Source organism: Lampetra planeri, chromosome 6 (assembly GCF_965212315.1).
Source record: "Lampetra planeri chromosome 6, kcLamPlan1.2.h2, whole genome shotgun sequence".
NCBI lineage: Eukaryota > Metazoa > Chordata > Hyperoartia > Petromyzontiformes > Petromyzontidae > Lampetra > Lampetra planeri.
This window is the reverse complement of record NC_136112.1, coordinates 6,155,365-6,174,054: the sequence shown is the minus strand read 5'-3', so window position 1 is coordinate 6,174,054 and position 18,690 is coordinate 6,155,365. Positions and strand designations below refer to the sequence as shown.

General features: G+C 46.7%; 2 protein-coding genes across 2 annotated transcripts in view; both read right to left on the bottom strand.

Annotated features, from left to right (window-relative positions):
• LOC144719448 (transmembrane protein 132E-like) overlaps positions 1–18,690 on the bottom strand; it is a 150,550-nt gene that overhangs the window by 46,597 nt on the left and 85,263 nt on the right. The gene's annotated exons all lie outside the window — the stretch shown is intronic.
• On the bottom strand, positions 559–7,330 carry LOC144719449 (uncharacterized). Its single transcript, XM_078595364.1, has 2 exons — positions 5,455–7,330; positions 559–1,640 (listed from the first exon to the last, which is right to left on the bottom strand). Exons 1-2 carry the CDS (start codon positions 6,727–6,729, stop codon positions 1,626–1,628), a joined length of 1,290 nt encoding a protein of 429 aa, XP_078451490.1. The 5' UTR covers positions 6,730–7,330; the 3' UTR covers positions 559–1,625.

Here is an 18,690-nt window from a genome sequence, read left to right as displayed (position 1 = left end):
CTAGCATTCCTCGATTCAAAAAGAAAGACAATATTGATTTCAAGCATTACAGACCCATTAGCCCCCTGTCATGTATACTTTTTGTTCATAAAGATCATATGGAACCAAATGATGGGCATATTAGAGGCCAACCTACCAAATAAAGTGCATTTAAACAATAATAATTATACCATTGGCCACATACATACTATGAAAAAAACGAGATCCTATAAAAGAGAAATGATAAGCAAATACCATTTTACTTGTATTTTGTAGCTTTTCAGTCATCCAAGGTGTCAGAAATTTACCTCACTAAAACATACACATAGACGATGTACACTGGTCATGAAGATAGTTACAGCTACACTGTGAGATTGCATAACCTTACAGAATACGAACTAGAAGAGGCACGAGACAAGGTGATACGCTCTCACCAAAGTTATTCACAGCAAAATGTAGACGACACTTTATTGCATTTTCTGAAAATTGGATTGGAGATGAGATTTTATTAGAGGAAAGATTCAACATCTCAGATTTTCTGATGATCTTGTCATTGTAGCAAAAGAGCAATCCATGTGTAGTAACGCTTATGACTCGTTCACACCGGAGTTGGAGGCACACTTGTTTATTTAACACCACACGTTGTGACATACACACTGAGGGGGTATCGGCCCCCTCACCCGTCTATCTGAGGACACACCTCTAGGCTAACCCTAGCCTGCCTCTGAGTCCTCCTCTAATGGGCTAGGGGAGGCTATCTTGGCCCGACACTGGTCAGTCGGGCCCGGTACCCAGAGTCCAGACCAGCACTGGCTCTGGCTCTGGTACCACGCCACTGGCTCGAGCCTGCGCGGTCCTGATAAGGACGGCGTGCCAGGGGGAGACCAGGGCTCTATCTAGGACGTCTTCCGTCTCCTCTTCTTAGCTAACACAACACTCCCGAGCCCCTCGATACATTCCCCTTTTATACCCAACCCCTCCCTGAGGGGTGGGGCCCCGGGGGATCATAATGACCGAATCGACCCCCCAGGGTGTCTGGCGCGGACGTCGCAGAGGGCACCTGCTCGTGCACACATGTAGCCCCGCCTACTGTGTTTGTTTACCATAGGCTGCCATGCATAACGGGCTCTCTGTAACAGCCCTACATCACTCCCCCCCACATAGCATGCAGCCGTCCCGGCTGCCAACATACAAAATTTTACAATAAAGGTGCCTTCACCCCCTGACGTGTGCCTCACTATTTTTGAACCATAACAGGAACCAGAACAAGACACAACAACAAGATGAGAAACAACCCGTCGCACCCCCCCGAATAAATACGAATTCCGTAAAAAAAAACAGCTTATATACAACCAGCAGGGAACCCACCCCGCACACACAACAAACGGTGAACCCAACATATGTACATCCGAGGAGCGGGAAACACACCATCCACACAACAGCCAATAAACACAACAGCTATGTACACATTTTCCGGCCTCACAACAGTTTGCGCATTTTAGCGCGCGTCCTTGCAGCGGGCCCCTCACACGGGGTAACCCCGCGTGGCGGACCATCAGGTGGCGACTGTCCGTCTTGAGGTGAGCATTCCTCTGACTCCGCGTGACCCTCGGTATCCGCAGGAGGGGTGATCGGGCGTGAGCCCGTCACTCCTGATGCCCCTGAAGGTGGCACAGCCGGCAAGGCATTAGGTGAGAGCGACAGAGACGGACCCAGCAAGTCGGCCGACCCCCCACACGTTTGGCCACGCGCGTGTGAAGTGGGGTTGTGTACCGCAGCGAAGGGTTTTAATCTGGAGGGGTGCACGAACCATCGCCGCTTCCCCCACTTGATGCGCACGCACTGCGGACGTAACACCTCCACCACTTCCACAGGGCCCCGCCACGGCCGCACAAGTTTAGAGGAGGTTGCCAGTGGCACCTGGGGGCAGTGCAACCATGCCTTGTCCCCCGGCTTCCACTGCAGCATGTGCGCTCGACTCAATCTGAGGCGCTCATTTGCCTTCTGACGGAGGTCAGAGTTTTGCATTGCAGCATCCCGTGCCTCGGTCAATTTGTCCAGATTAAATTTAACGTGGTCAGCCAGATTAGTTTTTCCCTGCGGCACGGGGATCCGCAACTGGGCACGAACAGGCGGGTCTGGTTCTCGGCCGTACATGAGGTAAAAGGGAGAAAACCCCGTAGCCGCATGGGGTGCCATCCGGTACGCCGCCAAGACCCCCTGAATTTGTAGGTCCCAATCCGTTTGCGAGTCCGAAACTTGTTGTGATAACATGGACGAGATGGTGCGATGCAAACGTTCGACCATCCCGTCAGTTTGTGGGTGATATGGGGAGGTCCGAATTTTCTTTGTGCCCAGGAGATCGCAGACTTGTCTGAGTAGTTTACCGGAAAAATTTCTGCCCTGGTCGGTCAGCAGCCTCTCCGGAGCACCTTTGTCCAGGACATAACCCTGAACAAAGGCCTCCACGATGGCTGCTGCCGACTGGTTGGCCAAAGGCCAGGCCATAGGCCAGCGTGTAAAATACTCGACACCCGTCAACAAATATCTATTCCCTCTGGGGGTGGCGGGGAATGGTCCCAAAATGTCCAGAGCGACCAGCTCGTTTATCCTGGACACTTTGATCGATTGCAAGGGCGGGTTAGACTCCCGTGCCGGCGGTTTGCGTTGTGCACATTGAGGGCACGATCCCAACAAATCCCCCACATCCCTCGTCATGCCAGGCCAGTAAAAATCAAGTTGCAGCAAGGCGAGAGTCTTTTGGGTCCCCAGGTGTAGGAGGCGCTCATGAGCGGCCCATACCACCCTACCCCGCAACCCAGTAGGGACAACCAGCCGATGTCGACGTGACTTCCCGTCCCAATGCATTAGCAGACCTTGGCACATTTCCCATGCGTCGGAACCACCTCTTTTTCCCCCCGCCGCACCGCCAACGCGACGTCGCCACCCGAGGAGGGAGACATCCTCCATCTGGAGGCGCCCCCATTCAATGACGGGCAACCCCAACAGGGAATCTTTGCCCTGTTGTTCGATCGAATTAGGAACCATTGCATCGTCGTCGTTGGCGGCCGCCAAGACAGGTACCGATGTGTCCCCTGGAGGCCTGCAACGTCCAGACCCCAGGAGGCATGCACACTCGGAGGTGGTTGGCAAGCGTGACAGAGCGTCCGCGTTGGTGTGGCGAACGCCCTTACGGTATGTGGTTTGGAAATCGTAATCCTGGAGGACCTCCAACCATCGGGACAATTGTCCCGATGGCTGTTGAACCCTCAGGGCGTACTGCAGTGCCGCATGATCTGTGCGGACGGTGAAATGCCGACCGTACAGATATGGGCGATACTGTTGGACGAAATGGACAATTGCCAACAGTTCCCTACGGGTGACACAATACCGTTGCTCCGCTGGAGACAACACCCGACTGCCGTACGCAACCACATGTTCCACGCCGTCAACCACCTGGGAGAGCACGCCCCCAATACCCGTGTTGCTCGCATCGGTGTCGAGCAAGAACGGTTTTGAAAAATCAGGGTAAATCAGGGGAGGAGCGTTTACCAAAGCATCCCGAAGGGAGCAAAAAGCAGCCTCCTCCTCCTGACCCCAGCAAAACCGAACCCCTTTAGATGTTAAAGCATGTAGGGGTTTGGCGATAGTCGCAAAATTAGCGACGAAGCGTCTATAATACGACGCAAACCCAATAAAACTCCTAACCTCTCCCACTGAGGTGGGAGTCGGCCAGGAGCTTACACACTGCGTTTTGGCGGGATCGGTAGAAATACCTGAGCGCCCCACGATGTGCCCCAAATAACGCACCGACTCGCGTAACAAATGGCATTTTTGGGGCTTAAATTTCAAATTAGCAGCCCGCATCTTTAGGAAAACCGCCCGCAACCTCTGGAGATGTTCCTCAAAAGTTTTGCCAAAGACAATGACGTCATCCAAATAAATCAGGCACGACTCCCATTGCAATCCAGCCAAAACCAATTCCATCAACCGCTGGAAAGTTGCCGGCGCTGAGTGTAAGCCCATCGGCAACCGGTTGAATTGAAACAGGCCGTGCGGAGTACGGAAAGCAGTTTTAGGCTTTGAATCATCGTCCAGAGGAAGCTGCCAGAATCCCGAAAGTAAGTCCAATGTGGAGAAGAATCGCGCTCCCGCCAAGGCGTCAAGCGATTCGTCCATCCGTGGGAGCGGGTATGCATCGGCAACCGTAATTTTATTAAGGCGCCGAAAGTCAACGCAAAACCGCAACGAACCGTCCTGCTTCTTAACCAGGACGATCGGCGCTCCCCAAGGGCTGTTGGAGGGAGAAATTATGTCGGCGGCTAGCATGTCATCAACAGCCGATTTGACATGGTCCTTTTCGGCGGGACTCAACCGAAAAGGATTTAGGCGTATTGGCGCGCTGTCACCCGTATCAATATGGTGACGCAGCAGATGAGTGCAGCCCAAATCGTATTTATCCCGACTGAAAACGTCGGAAAATTCCCTCAGTAGTGTCTTAAGACGTTGGCGCTCTAAATTTGACAGGTCCGTCGATCCCGCGCAAAGCGCCTCGAGCCACCCTTCATCGCTGTCTGAATGTGGTCGCGGTGCAGGGGCAGCGCCGACATGACTCGCGACGGGTTCCTCACAGGGCACCGGCGTTGCGTGAGCAAGCACGGTCCCCTGTGGGACCACCACCGTCTGCGAGCCCACATTGAGGACCGCGATGAAGGGTTCTCCATCCCCTCTCACTATGGTCTGGGCCGGGAGTAAATTAGGTCCACTGACCCCGGCCCTAGACGGTCCCAGCAAAACCCCTTGAGCCCCAATGCCCTTAGCGAAGGGCCGCCGAAGTCTCAAAGGAATTAACATTTGCGCCCCCGGAGGAACGCGCACCGTTCTATCTACGAACGCCGGCACCGTCGCGAACGCCGTCCGGCTCGTAGCGGGGGATGGCAAAAACGCCATGCGTCGGCCCGATGGGAGCTCAATGCATCCCTGGTCGATTAATATCCTAATCGGCATTTTGGCCAGGAAATCCGTCCCCAGCAGGCACGGAACCGCCAGCGAGGAGGAAACAAAAATCGGCCCAGATAATTTAATATCCCCGACACAAATTTGGGCTCGAATTTGTCCGATGATGCCAAGTGAACCCCCGTTAGCAGCAAAGAATGGCACATTAACAGGCATCAAAGGACGGCTCTGGGCAGGGAGAATGTTATAAATCAACTCCGAAATAATGGTCGCCGATGCTCCTGTATCGACCAAGATGCGAACCTCCACCCCATCGATGTGACCCACAACGGCCGACGACCCCGACGACGCGGCTACAACCCGATGGGCCAACACGGACCACTGGCTGGGTTCAATGTGAGTACCCAGAGCGGTGCGTGTTGGTGCCATGGTACGCGATATTGGCCCCCCCTTCGCTGCGGTGTTTAAGTGTGCGACGGGCGTGTGCGTGGGCCAAACGTGAGGGGTGCCGCGACTCGCCGGATTATGATGGTGGAGCTTGTGACGAGGGCCGGCGTCCCGTTGAGGTGTCGTCCCGCGCTGCCGAGGAGAGCGGCACCCCGAGGCGACGTGGCCCCGGATGCCGCAGTTGTAGCAGCGTGGAAGCGCTGGTGGCGACGATGGACGTTGTAGATGGCTTGAACCGGCCCGGTCCCCCCGCGCTCCCGCTCCGTGCTGCCGTCGATGATTGATGGCGCAAACCTCTTCCGCCGGGAGGGTGGCCGCAGCGACGGCGCGCCCACTCGCCGCCTTGCTGGCCTTCCGTCGTTGAGAGGACAGGTTTGCGTGGAGGAGACGGGCCGCTTGGAGGGAGCACATTTCTGCATCGTCCTGTGCGACAATGACGATGTCTAAGTCGTCCGCCAGCAAAAGTATCTTTTCTGTCACCATGGCGTCGATCCCCTCGTCGTCCATTCGTGGAAAGGCTTCCTTTGCCAGCGCCAGGAGGCTTGTACGGTACGCCAGGGGCGACTCCTTCGTCCCCCGCTGGCGATCGTAAAAGAGTTGACGACAGTCCGATGGTGGCCCATACACAGCGGACAGCACTTGCATCGCCTCCCGCAGCGTGGAACGCCTCTCCTTCGTTGCCGATGTTAGTGTGGCGAGGGCGTCGCTGTCGAGGAGTGCTGGCAGTGCTCGGAGAGCCTCGGCGTCTGTCCACTGTGCCATCTCCTGGTGAGCGAGGAAGCGCCGCTGGAAGCCGCCCCAGTCGCCCTCCTCGCCCACAAATTCTTTGAGTGGCGGCAGTCGCTGATGTAAGGCAGCGGCTGCAGAGGACGATCGCGCTCCCTCGTCTCCCTCACTCGACTCAGCGTCGGCCCGAAGCAGCGATGGCATCGCCGGTCGCACCCGTGGTGACGCGGCAGGTACTGTACTCCCGCCGTTGGACGCGATGCTTAGAGCGGCCACGCCCTCAACAGCAGCTGCGGCGATGGCGGGAGTTTCAAAATGTTGCTCCGTTGAAATGGCGGGAAGGCGCTGTGGTCGTTGGCTGCTGTCGCCTCGTGGCGGTCCCGCAGCCCCCAGCCGTGTGATGTTATCGAGCATGGCGGCTGCGGCGTACAGCAGCTCGGCCAGCTTCGCGTGCGCCTGCCTCAGCCCCTCCGTCGACGGCTCCCCTTCCTCCAGCTGCTGTGGCGTGGATGCACCCAGCCCCGGCTGCTCGATGGCATCTTCAGCCGTCTCGGGCTCTCCAACTGCAGCGGTGTCCTCCGCTCCTGGTACTCCGACTCGAGTCGTCCGGCGTGTATCCATGTTCGTACTTTGTTTCACTTCTGACGCCAGATGTAGTAACGCTTATGACTCGTTCACACCGGAGTTGGAGGCACACTTGTTTATTTAACACCACACGTTGTGACATACACACTGAGGGGGTATCGGCCCCCTCACCCGTCTATCTGAGGACACACCTCTAGGCTAACCCTAGCCTGCCTCTGAGTCCTCCTCTAATGGGCTAGGGGAGGCTATCTTGGCCCGACACTGGTCAGTCGGGCCCGGTACCCAGAGTCCAGACCAGCACTGGCTCTGGCTCTGGTACCACGCCACTGGCTCGAGCCTGCGCGGTCCTGATAAGGACGGCGTGCCAGGGGGAGACCAGGGCTCTATCTAGGACGTCTTCCGTCTCCTCTTCTTAGCTAACACAACACTCCCGAGCCCCTCGATACATTCCCCTTTTATACCCAACCCCTCCCTGAGGGGTGGGGCCCCGGGGGATCATAATGACCGAATCGACCCCCCAGGGTGTCTGGCGCGGACGTCGCAGAGGGCACCTGCTCGTGCACACATGTAGCCCCGCCTACTGTGTTTGTTTACCATAGGCTGCCATGCATAACGGGCTCTCTGTAACAGCCCTACACATGCAAACGAACTGCGTGCAATTATTATATATATAACTAACTTCAAAAAGAGAGCTGCAAAGGCGGGCTTAACATAAAGTTTATAAAGTATGAGCAACACAAGTCACGCACAACAAGGTTTTGCTAAACATGTGACAATAACTATTGCCAATTGTTTAGCATACTGCACATAGTCCTCTAAATAATATCTTAACATTTGAAAAATATATATAAAGAAATAAAATAGATTGTATTTTCTTATTTCTTATTTAAATGCATTGTCCACATCTATATATATAAATGCGTGCCCATTCAATCATCTACCAAATCACAAAAGTACAACTCTCCCAATTATTGTATACAGAATTTTTTTATGGATCATTAAGTTACATTTTCCTAAAGTCAATGTCGACACCCATGGCATTAATGCAGTACGATATTACATTGTATCTTACATTTTCAAGAAATTCTATCATGATAATGGGATTTAGGCATTAGAAAACTATTTTATCAATAATGCAGTGTAATATATATACAAATATAGATGTTTTTTGGTTACAATTAAAAACAACTCGTTTGAATAAAAGTGTGACCATGATATGAACAGTGCACACACAATTTTTCACGTTTATTTTAAATATATAAAATGTAAAGGCAATATTTCCTTGTAAGGACCAATATGCTTGAGATATACATTATGTGAGAAGGTCATTTGTAGGAACGCAAACTGAAAAATTAGACGTAGTATTTCAAAGAGAATATAGACTGCTGTTTTAATCATATACCAATATGTTCGTTAACAAAGTAAAGATGGATGGTGCTCATTTTTAATTAGTTTAATAGAGTGGGCAAGCTCGGAAAGAACCGTTCGATTCTTCAAAAATCAACATGTTAATTTAATCTCCACACCAAGCCTTTCGTTCTGTCTTCAATCACTAATTGGATAAAGGTAAAAGTAAAGGGACAGTCCTGAAAATGTTTGCTCACACCACTGCGAGTGGTGGAAGGGCTTTCACTGGAGGAGATCTAGAAAGCCTTCTAGAGGGTATTTTGCCTACTCTTATACACTGGCCAGATTACTTTGAAGGGGTGGGAATACTCACACTTTATCCCACCATAACTTTATTATACTGAAAAAAACTGCTTAAAATGTAGGCATCTCTTGCCATTTATGCGGCTTCATTGTCCTGCGGAGGATAGAAGTATACATTTTGTTATTTTAATCTTACATAAGGCAAGTTGTTTTATTGCCTGAATTAAGTAAACAAAACCCAATCCAAAAAAAGAATGAATTTTAAGTTGTGGAGACTATGCAGAGCTTTAGGGGAGAGTCATTTTAGTTGAATGATTTTAAGAATATTCGGTAATACCTTTATGCCACCGGCAAATAAAAAGCACCTCAGGAATATAATGTTTAGAATAAGTTGGATATTTTGAGAAAGTGGTTTTGTAAAGTTTAAGTTTCAGAGACGTTAAATAATAATTCACATGTAGTGCTATCAGTGAATATACTGTATTTTGTTCACACACACACACACAAACTCGTCAAGGTAACAAAACGTAACAATTAAAGCTCGAGATAGAAATTTAAGTGAGCCATCCACACAGTACCACATTCATCCAACATCGTCTTCGGCAAAATGGTTGTTTCGAGGTGGCCAATGTTGCTCAGATGTCAGAGCACTGTGAGCTAGCACTGCTGAGACCCCGAGTGCAACATCTGGACAGTCACCCACCCACGATTAATCAGGGTTATCAAACGCAGTGAGCCGAAGGCATCAGTGCAGTCACCATTGTACACAAAAGAAAAAAAATAATCAATAGCATTGATTATTATGCCTCTATATCTAGCCCTATAGCTAGTATTTTTTTATTTAAAGCTTTCGTGACTGCAGGGATTCATATTCTTGGTTCTTTCGGTAAAGTCACGTAGAAAGGAAAGAATAAAATTAAAAAAATTAAAAACAATACAAATTCTCACGACGTTTCGACTGCAACACAATATTCCTCTGTAAGCGAGGCATGTTAGTGAGCGCAACACCCTCGGTTGTGGATAAGAGAGGTCACTTGAAGAGATCTCAGAAAGTAGCTTTTGATTCCTTCTTCAGAAAATGCCCGTCTCTAATTCACACGGTAATGCACTGCTCTTTGGAAGTTCCCAATGAATGCTTTGATGATGAGACACCAATAGCTCAAAAAAATACTTTTAATCCGTTTTTTAACTTCTATTTTTCAAAGTAATAGGCAAAACACAGTTGCATGATTAATACAATTAATAAAAGGAAGCCTCTTAACAATTCATTGTCACATCAACCATAATCAATCCACTGCTGGATGAAGACCCCTCAAAGCCATCTCTATAGAATCAAAATATGTATTCACACTGGAGGAATCCGATGAGCTATGAAGCTATTTTTTACAGACGTCCAATCGTAATATTATCGCTCCACCTCCACGGTGACCATCCCCTCAGACGCGTTCCCCTTCATTGGCTGGCACTTTGTCATTGTTCCCGCCGTCTCGCTGTTCGCCATGTGTCGTGCCGAAGCCCACTTTTCTTAGCAGTAAAAATTACAAATTTTAACTATGCAAAGGATACTTTATTGTGTGTGTGTGTATATATATTAAAAAAAACTCAATCTAAATAACTATCATGATCTAAATTTCGATTTAAAGCTTTCGTGACTGCAGGGATTCATCTTCTTGGTTCTTTCGGTAAAGTCACGTAGAAGGGAAATAATAAAATAATTAAAATAAAACAATAAAATAATTCTCACGACGTTTCGGCTGCAACGCAAGCAGTCGTCCTTCTTCACCTGAGGACGGCTGCTTGCATTGCAGCCGAAACGTCGTGAGAATTATTTTATTATGTTTTATTATTATTATTTTATTATTTCCCTTCTACGTGACTTTACCGAAAGAACCAAGAAGATATTATGATCTAATATATCTACAGCCTTTTGTAATTCCACTGCTGGATAAAGGCCTCCCCACACTGTGCCAGTCACAGGGGTTAATTGATTTTACGTCACCATGCCGACCAGTGTCGCGTGGTAAAAGCGGACACCAGGAGCAGTTCAGACACTTATTGTCACTGATGTTAGCCGTGGTCGCGAATCAAACAAAGGTCACCGGATCCATGGTGCAATACTAGTGTGACTCAGCTCCACCCTAACTGGTGCAATCATCATCATCATCAGCCATGATCAATACAGCGGCTGGATGAAGGCCTCCCCTAGGTCGCCACCACCTCTCATGATCCTGCGATGCAACAATCCATCCCAGCACCTGGACATGAACTGATTTGATTGCTCCATATCCTCAAGTGGATGGATGTCCTCTCGGATGCATTTCATCCCTTAACTACCACACCGATATTGGTCTTGACCAATGCCCTCCATCCCTGTTGGATATGTGTCGGGCCCAACCCCACTTCTTTTTCTCGATAGTTTGGTTGACGCCATTAACCTGCATATGTTCTCTAACCCATGCCGACCTCTTTGTGTGTCTCGAAGTAAACCAAAACACGCATCTTTCCATGCTTTTTGTGCAATTTGTAGTTATATTTCTACATACTGTTTATATATATACTTACAAGTGGCTGTGTTTCGTTCTAATATGGAATAGTGGGAAATTCACAGGGATTTAAAACGTTCTCCTTTAGGCAGATTGGCATGTTACATTTCATGATGAAGTTCAGATTTCTAAAAGCACTCCATTTAGTAACCTCTTGGATATTGTCTGCCTTAAATAGCTGTCGCAGATACACATAGTGGGTGGTTTATTATACTTCACAACTCTGGTCAGGGCAGATTGGTCAAGGGAACACATTTTGGCATACAACTACCATGTGGCCGAATCCAAAAACAATTATGGATCATTGTACTGGCTATAAAGATCTACGTTTTAGGGAACATATTTTACTCAACTCTTGCTCAGTACCTGATTGGTATGGGTGGCCCTGTCCAGTAGAGCTACTCAAATTTGAAAGGTACTCGAGTCTTCAACCAAAAAAGTCAGTGCTCCATCAAAGAAGACAAACTATAATATTAACTGCAAATAATAACATTAACAATATAACCAGGGCAATTGCATTACACCACTTGTCGCCGGGCAGCAGTAGCATTGGATTAGGCAGGAAACATATTACAGAGTCAATGCAATGATGACCTGAAAGAACCGTTTCACACAATCAGGCTTCAGGGGAGGAAATATGCTCTGGACAATCCCATAAAACATGCTCAAACAGTCATTGTGGTACTAATACAAACAGTTCGTCAGCCACATCATGAGTACAATTAGCTTCATGGCTTGTTTGCTCAATACACTTAATTCAGATGTTCCTTCACACGCAAGAGGGTAAGACACAGTGGTAGTTTAATGGACGCTTGTGTTAATGGACACGCTATATCCCCCCCCCCAGACATTTTCAAGTACACGTTGCACATTCTGTTGTGTTGTGTGATGGTAAGGGATCCCTGCTTGGGTGGGGAGATGTTATCACCCTTGCCTGGCATGTAGAAATCCGTGGGTTGGATCCCGACATTTTGCATGTTCTCCCCGTGGTCTCGTGGATTTTTCTCCGGGTCCTCCGGTTTCTACTTCCACGTTTTAGAAACACGCCTTTAGAATATTTCGCTGTAAATTGTGGCCAGGTCGCTTCTGAAAAAAGAGCTATATAGCTCAGTGGGTCTTACCTGCTAAATAAAAAAATGGTTTAGTTTAATTGTAGAGAGAGGGGATTGTGAGGTCACTTTACTCCCTGTCGTGAGGTAACACATTGGAGGGAACTGTGCCCGGTGATTGGCAGTAAAGTCTTCTCATATACCTCTCTGAAAGGTGGCCTTAACTAAATGGTAATATTCTATGCACTGTCATGCATTTATTATTTCATTTGTCCCAAACATCTACACCCAAGGTGCAGATTCTACACTTGTATATACGCATTGAGATTTGTATTGCAATTCGCTTGTATTGCTCGTAGAATACATTATTTTTGCCAATGACATAGTATCTATAATATATGAAGACATAACGAAATACAGAGGATACATTTTTTTTATTACTCCATCAATATTGGATCCACAAGAGGTGCATGCACAGGAAAGTAGCTGTCATGCATTTGCAACAATATAGGAATACTTCTCAGTTGGCAAATGGCTGCGAGACCAGAGGGTTTTTAAAATTGTATTTAAATAGAATGATATACACAAAGGTGTAAAATAATTACAAAATAATCATTATGGAATTTTTTTGTCATTATTCCGCATAAGACCAACACAGACTGTGTAGTTTTGGTGCGATCGATCGGATGTGATCGGATTGCACTGGATTGCACCTCATCGATTGCAAGCAATCGACCAAGGTGAAGCACCATGCAGGAGTGCAGTCTCGCCGAGTGCAAACCTACCATGGAAGATGGTGGAAGTCAGGAAAATAAGAAACATACACATGCACACACATCCGTATACAGATAATCACACGTACATACATAGTTACAAAACAAACATACGCACACACAAGACACACACAAAGATTGCCATATATCCTTTAAGAGACTGTTGGAGGGAAGTGATGTTATTGATCTCCTCATGCGGGTTCTAGCTTTAATAGGTGCTCAAACATTTATACTCAGGCATGCACACTCACACATACTAAAGATCCCCTGAAATGCCCTGGATAGGTTGTTGGGGAAATTGCTGTTAACGAGCACCTATGAAGGCCGGCACGGCACACGAGGGGGTGGGTGGCCAGCACACCACGCCCAGCCCCTTTGTTTCCCGAGTGGCGATGTTTACACACTGTTGCACCGGGTACTCATTTGAGTCTGAGTCGACCTAGGGGAGGCCCACGACCGGTTCAGATAATCGTCACTGTTGTTGGCCATGAGCGGGATTTGAACTCGGGTTGCTGAGTTCGGAGTGCAACGGCCTAACCATTACGCTACCGCTCCCCACAGACCCATACACGCATACTCACATACGGCATTGGATACATATTGGATTGCGATGGTGCCTGGTTATGAAAATTGTAACCCTGTTCATTCGGGTGTGGTGACAACGCGAAACCGCATGATCGCCGGTGGCATGGTGTGATAATTATGCGATCGGGTGTCGATAGAGATGTAATCGGTACTCCTCGATAGAATCTCATGCCCGAAACCGTGCAGTGTATCTAGGCCTTCAATGAGTTTTGTGTGGCACATTAGGAATGGACCACTCTTTTAATAAGTCCTTATGTGCTGTGCAGTATATCAATGCACGTGTGTACACCGGCATGTGATGACTGAGTTGGGCCTGTGGGTGGCTGGCAGGGTTATTGATTAACCGGACTTGTACACCAGTCACGTGGTTAATGGCGACTCGGTTGAGGATTGCTGTGTGTGACACACGTGCTGTTGCATTTTACAGATTTACCACAACAAATGTGTTTGCCCTCGATTTGGACCACCTGACCACGTCCTTCATTTCGAGTGTGCAACATTTGCCATCAGTTGCCACGTCATTCCCAGGTGCACGTGCATGTACAACCACCCCATCTGGCCAGTTGCCTTAGAAGACCAAAAAAGTGTAGGGTCCAATTAAATGTTATTCCAATTATTCAACATGTTGCAGAGGGCTGCGCTCCCATGTCTATGCTCGCTGTCCTCGTCAACCCACTCTGATTAACGTGGTGAAGTATGGAGGATGAGGGAGGTGCTTATCCGACAGCGATTGACAAAAAGGGCTGTATGCAATCAATGTACACAACTAGATTGGTATCACTGCCACCGTTATTGTTGTTATCATTGATAACGCTGTGTAACATTTTTTTTTCCTGGGTAGTAAGTGTTATTTTCTAATTGCTTATGCATCAAAAGTACAGAAAATGGCTATTATTCCCCATAAACTTTGCTTTTGTGACCAGGACAGTGATATTTTGAAATTTACCTATTTTTTATAAGAAAACGGGCGAATTTGTGTCTTTTCATTCACATAAAGTCAGAAAAAAACAACATATGAATAAAAAATAATATATATTTATTCTAAAGTTATACATAAAATTAATCCAAATATTTAGACACCAAGGCACGCGACCACAGGCGGGAGTGGCCACAGTGGACCGAGTTTGAAGTGGGAGCCACTGGTGGACCCCCGGAAGGTGCTGATGCCACCACTGCATATAAAATTGGGCCTTATGAAACAATTTGTTAGAACTGTGGATAAGAAGTCGACAGCCTTCAAGTACCTTCAAGACTTCTTCCCTAAGCTGTCTGAGGCAAAGGTCAAAGCCCGATGTCTTCGTCGGACCACAGATAAAGAAGATCCTGGAGTGCAATGAATTCCCCAAGAAACTCACTAGTAAGGAGAAAGCGGCTTGGGACAGCTTTGCCGCAGTGGTTTGTGGCTTCTTGGGCAATCACAATGTCGAAAACTACGTGGCGCTGGTTGAGACTGGTGAAGAACTATGGCACAATGGGCTGTAGGATGCCCCTCAAAGTCCATATCCTTGATGCTGATCTTGATAAATTCAAGGAGAACATGGGAGCGTACTCGGAGGAGCAAGGCGAGCGCTTACACCAAGATATGCTGGACTTTGAACGCCGCTAACAAGGACAGTATAACGGGAACATGATGGGAGACTAAATTTGGGGGCTGATACCTGAAAGTGATTTACAGTATAATCATAAATCTCAAAAAACGACTCACTTCTAAATCTTTTGTAATCATTTTTGTATTACTTTAATATAAATACATGTTAATATTGATTCATATGTTTTTTTCTGACTTTATGAGAACGAAAAGACACAAATTCGCCCGTTTTCTCATTGAAAATAGGCAAATTTCAAAATATCACTGGCCTGGTCACAAAAGCAAAGTTTGTGGGGAATCTTAATTTTAGAACTTTCGTGACTGCAGGAATTATTATTTGGTTCTTTCGGTTAAGTCACGTCTAAAGATAAAATAATAAATTAAATTAACCATTTTCTATACTTTTTAGGCATAAGCAATTACAAAATAACACTTACTACCCAGGAACAAAAATTGTGTTACATAGTGTAATTAATATAATATGTCCGGTTTGCAGGTCATCAAGGGACAGTGGAAATCAGTGAAAAGGGACTGCAATCGCAGATAGATGAGTGAAACAACACGGTAAATGAGTGTGGCACAAGGATACACATAAACAGAATTAGAATATGTATTTATTCTGGAGGAATCCGATGGGCTACAATGCTCTTTTTCATAGATGTCCGAGATGAAAGTGATGGACATATCAAAGATTTGGATGTTGGAGGAATATAATGAAGGGTCATTTGTGGAAACGACGAGAAGGGCAGAAAAGAGATGGTGAATGTGGCAAACAAGGACCTTCCATTAAGTCAGAGCACCAATGAGAAGAAAACGAGATAGTATGAATCATATAGCATACTTTCATCATTGAGCCAAGCACCATTACAGAAAACAGCTGTCAGACTGTTCTTTGGACTCTGATTCTGGGTTTTTCCATGCCTGTGTGTTACCCCAGTGTGTGGGTAGTGTAGTAGTTAACATACTGCGCTACGAACCTGCGCTACCAAGTTCGATTACCAACCAAGGCTATTATCAGTGGTGATTATTTGCACTTTTTCTGGGCCTCAGCCTTAAATTATTACCCGGTTCAGTGTATACACATCAGCACTGGAAATAAAAAGGTGGTTGGGTGTGGTTCTGGCCTCGCAACCCCCTTGTGTGCCGTGCCGACCTTCATAGGTCCTCACTAACAGCACTTGCCCCGACGCCTATAAAAGTTTACATGATGGATCTGTGTCTTGGTACATGTGGGTTGTTGTTTATCACTGGGTGTGAATTGTCCTTCGCTCACTCTTCTTTATTTTCATCTATCGTTTCCCCCCCCCCTCGCGATTTCCCTTGCGTTGTGTGAGGCAAGATACCGTCGCATGTGAGAACTCACTCAAAACATGCAAATCTTTATCCAGAACAGCACTACAAGCAGTGGGGACCTTCATGAGCAAGATAACCATTGGCACGATCGACAGTAACCATGTTGCTGGCACAAATGTGCGTTCTTTCGACACTAGCTATTTTGTAGACCTTAAACGTCACGTTCACGTTGAAACATATGTGCCAGATACAAGCAGAATATTGTACTGATGCAGATAGAACAGACGGAAGCGGAGGCAAACAAGCATTGGCCATAATGACGACGCCATTTAAATTGTATTTAATGGGTATGTGCAACAGTTTTTTTGTTATACGTTTCCTTCTCGTGTGCTTCAGCGTCCGTAGATAACAGGTAACTAAGTGAAGCGGGTGAACAAAATCGACACACTGCTTCAGGGGACTGTGTGTGCTGGAGAGCATTAACAGTGGTTGCAATGGAGACGGCGCTGATGTAGATGGAGGCTCTTGTCAAAAAATATAATATATGCGTGCGTGCGTGTCACAGACACGGTGTAAATTATACATGTGTGCTGTGTATCGTTCGTATGACCGATGTATGTGTCTATATATTGGGCGTAACATTTTTTTGGATTAGCATGTAGCAGGATTGTATAGTCAAAATAACAGTTGGCTCTCATTTATGCCCTATCGACATGCAGAGATGGAGAAAAATAACATGATTTGTTATTGCACGTGGTGACCCCAGCAGCGCCTCAGGGAGTCTCAAGGCCCTCTTTCAGGAGGGTCATGCTCAGTTTGCTCAGTCGAAGGCGATGGCTGCTATGCATTCCCCAAATGAAGTAATTTGAGAACAGGTGCTCAAATTTGGCATATCTTGGCACATATAAGTAAATAGATGTAATTTTTTTAAAAGGGCCTCCTGTCATTGTGACGTTCACAATGAGGTGAAATGTATTGCAATAAGAATGATATAAATATGATATAAATGAACAACAAACCTCTGCCACATTGTCCTAGAGGTAGACAGGGAAGATAAGATGCTGCTTTGATGACTCGAATAGAGCACGGGGAAAAAAGGACGAAATTCCAAGGTCGGTCGCGACAGAGGTGAGTTTGATCCAAAGGACACTGAAGAAACATTTTATGACGAAGGCCAAATTGCCCTTACCTTCACCTTTCCCCCCTCTGACTTTTGCTCCTAACGCCTTCCCCCCTTCTTCCCATTTCTTTATAAAAAAAAAGTCCACCCGTGCTCCCTTACCTTCACCTTTCCCCCCTCTGACTTTTGCTCCTAACGCCTTCCCCCCTTCTTCCCATTTCTTTATAAAAAAAAGTCCACCCGTGCTCCCGCTCGCAGTCCCTACACACGTAGGCGGCAGTGAGGCCCATTTCATTCCCTTTCCCCCGCGGCCCGTGAGCGCTGTGTTTGGGGCTTCTGCTCCGCGGAATTCCTGTATCCCCCCCCTTACTTTTTATTGCTCGCACTTAGTACCGGGTTCTTGTAAAAAAAAAATACACATTTTAAAAAAGGAGGCCAAAATGACTGAAGTGAACAAGATCTTTCTTTCACTCTCCACGACAGATAAAGAAACACAAGGCTGTTGTTATTTTTGATTAACCTGTTATCTTATTAAACAAGTTGACCGCAGCAGAACATTTACACGAACAATTCAGTGTAGTTTCAAGGTCCAGTGGCCACGTGCATAAAGCATCTCAAGTGGCATTTCTTTAAGTGTTAAACAACATTATTATACGGCTAATGTAGCAGCAACATTATTATTTATGCAACCAGTTAAGAGGGTCTTGCTGTAATTCGTGTGACCTGGCCTCAATTCTCAATTGAATGTCAAATAAACGTACGTGCTTGAAGTAATACTTGGTTGGGATTACCATAACGATCCATGGGTTAAGATAGGTCAGGAGTCATACCTTTATGTAAATGAACAATAGGCTTAGGCTTACACTACTTATACTTTTAAACTCTGTATATATTCTCTTTTAAAGCATTGCCATTTTCTTACTACGTACAAGACATGCATATCTTTATGAAGAGACAAAAACATAGGTGTAATGACTTCATCTTTGAGTTTATTTGAAGACAATATTAATTTGCGTACCAAATTTTATCATCATGTCTAGAATCATGTAAATTAGTGTCTGTATAGAGTACTGTCGATGTAAGTAAGCATTGTATGCAATATTTTAGAGTCGGTATATTGCACATTTATATTCCTTAAAAATATATTTTGAAAGCTTTGTGTATGTAACAGGTACATATACTCTCTTATTGTGCTTGCCATTACTCCAATACATCTAGGATGGAATTTACCATCCATTGGTGACCTGTCCTCGATGTATAATGTATACACATTTATTTTGCATATTTCACTACTTTATATGCTAAAGAGTAACTTTTGAATGATTATGTATATCAGACAGAACAGCTTGACAAGACCCTGCAGGGCCAGACATCTAAATTCAGCTGTGAAGGGCAA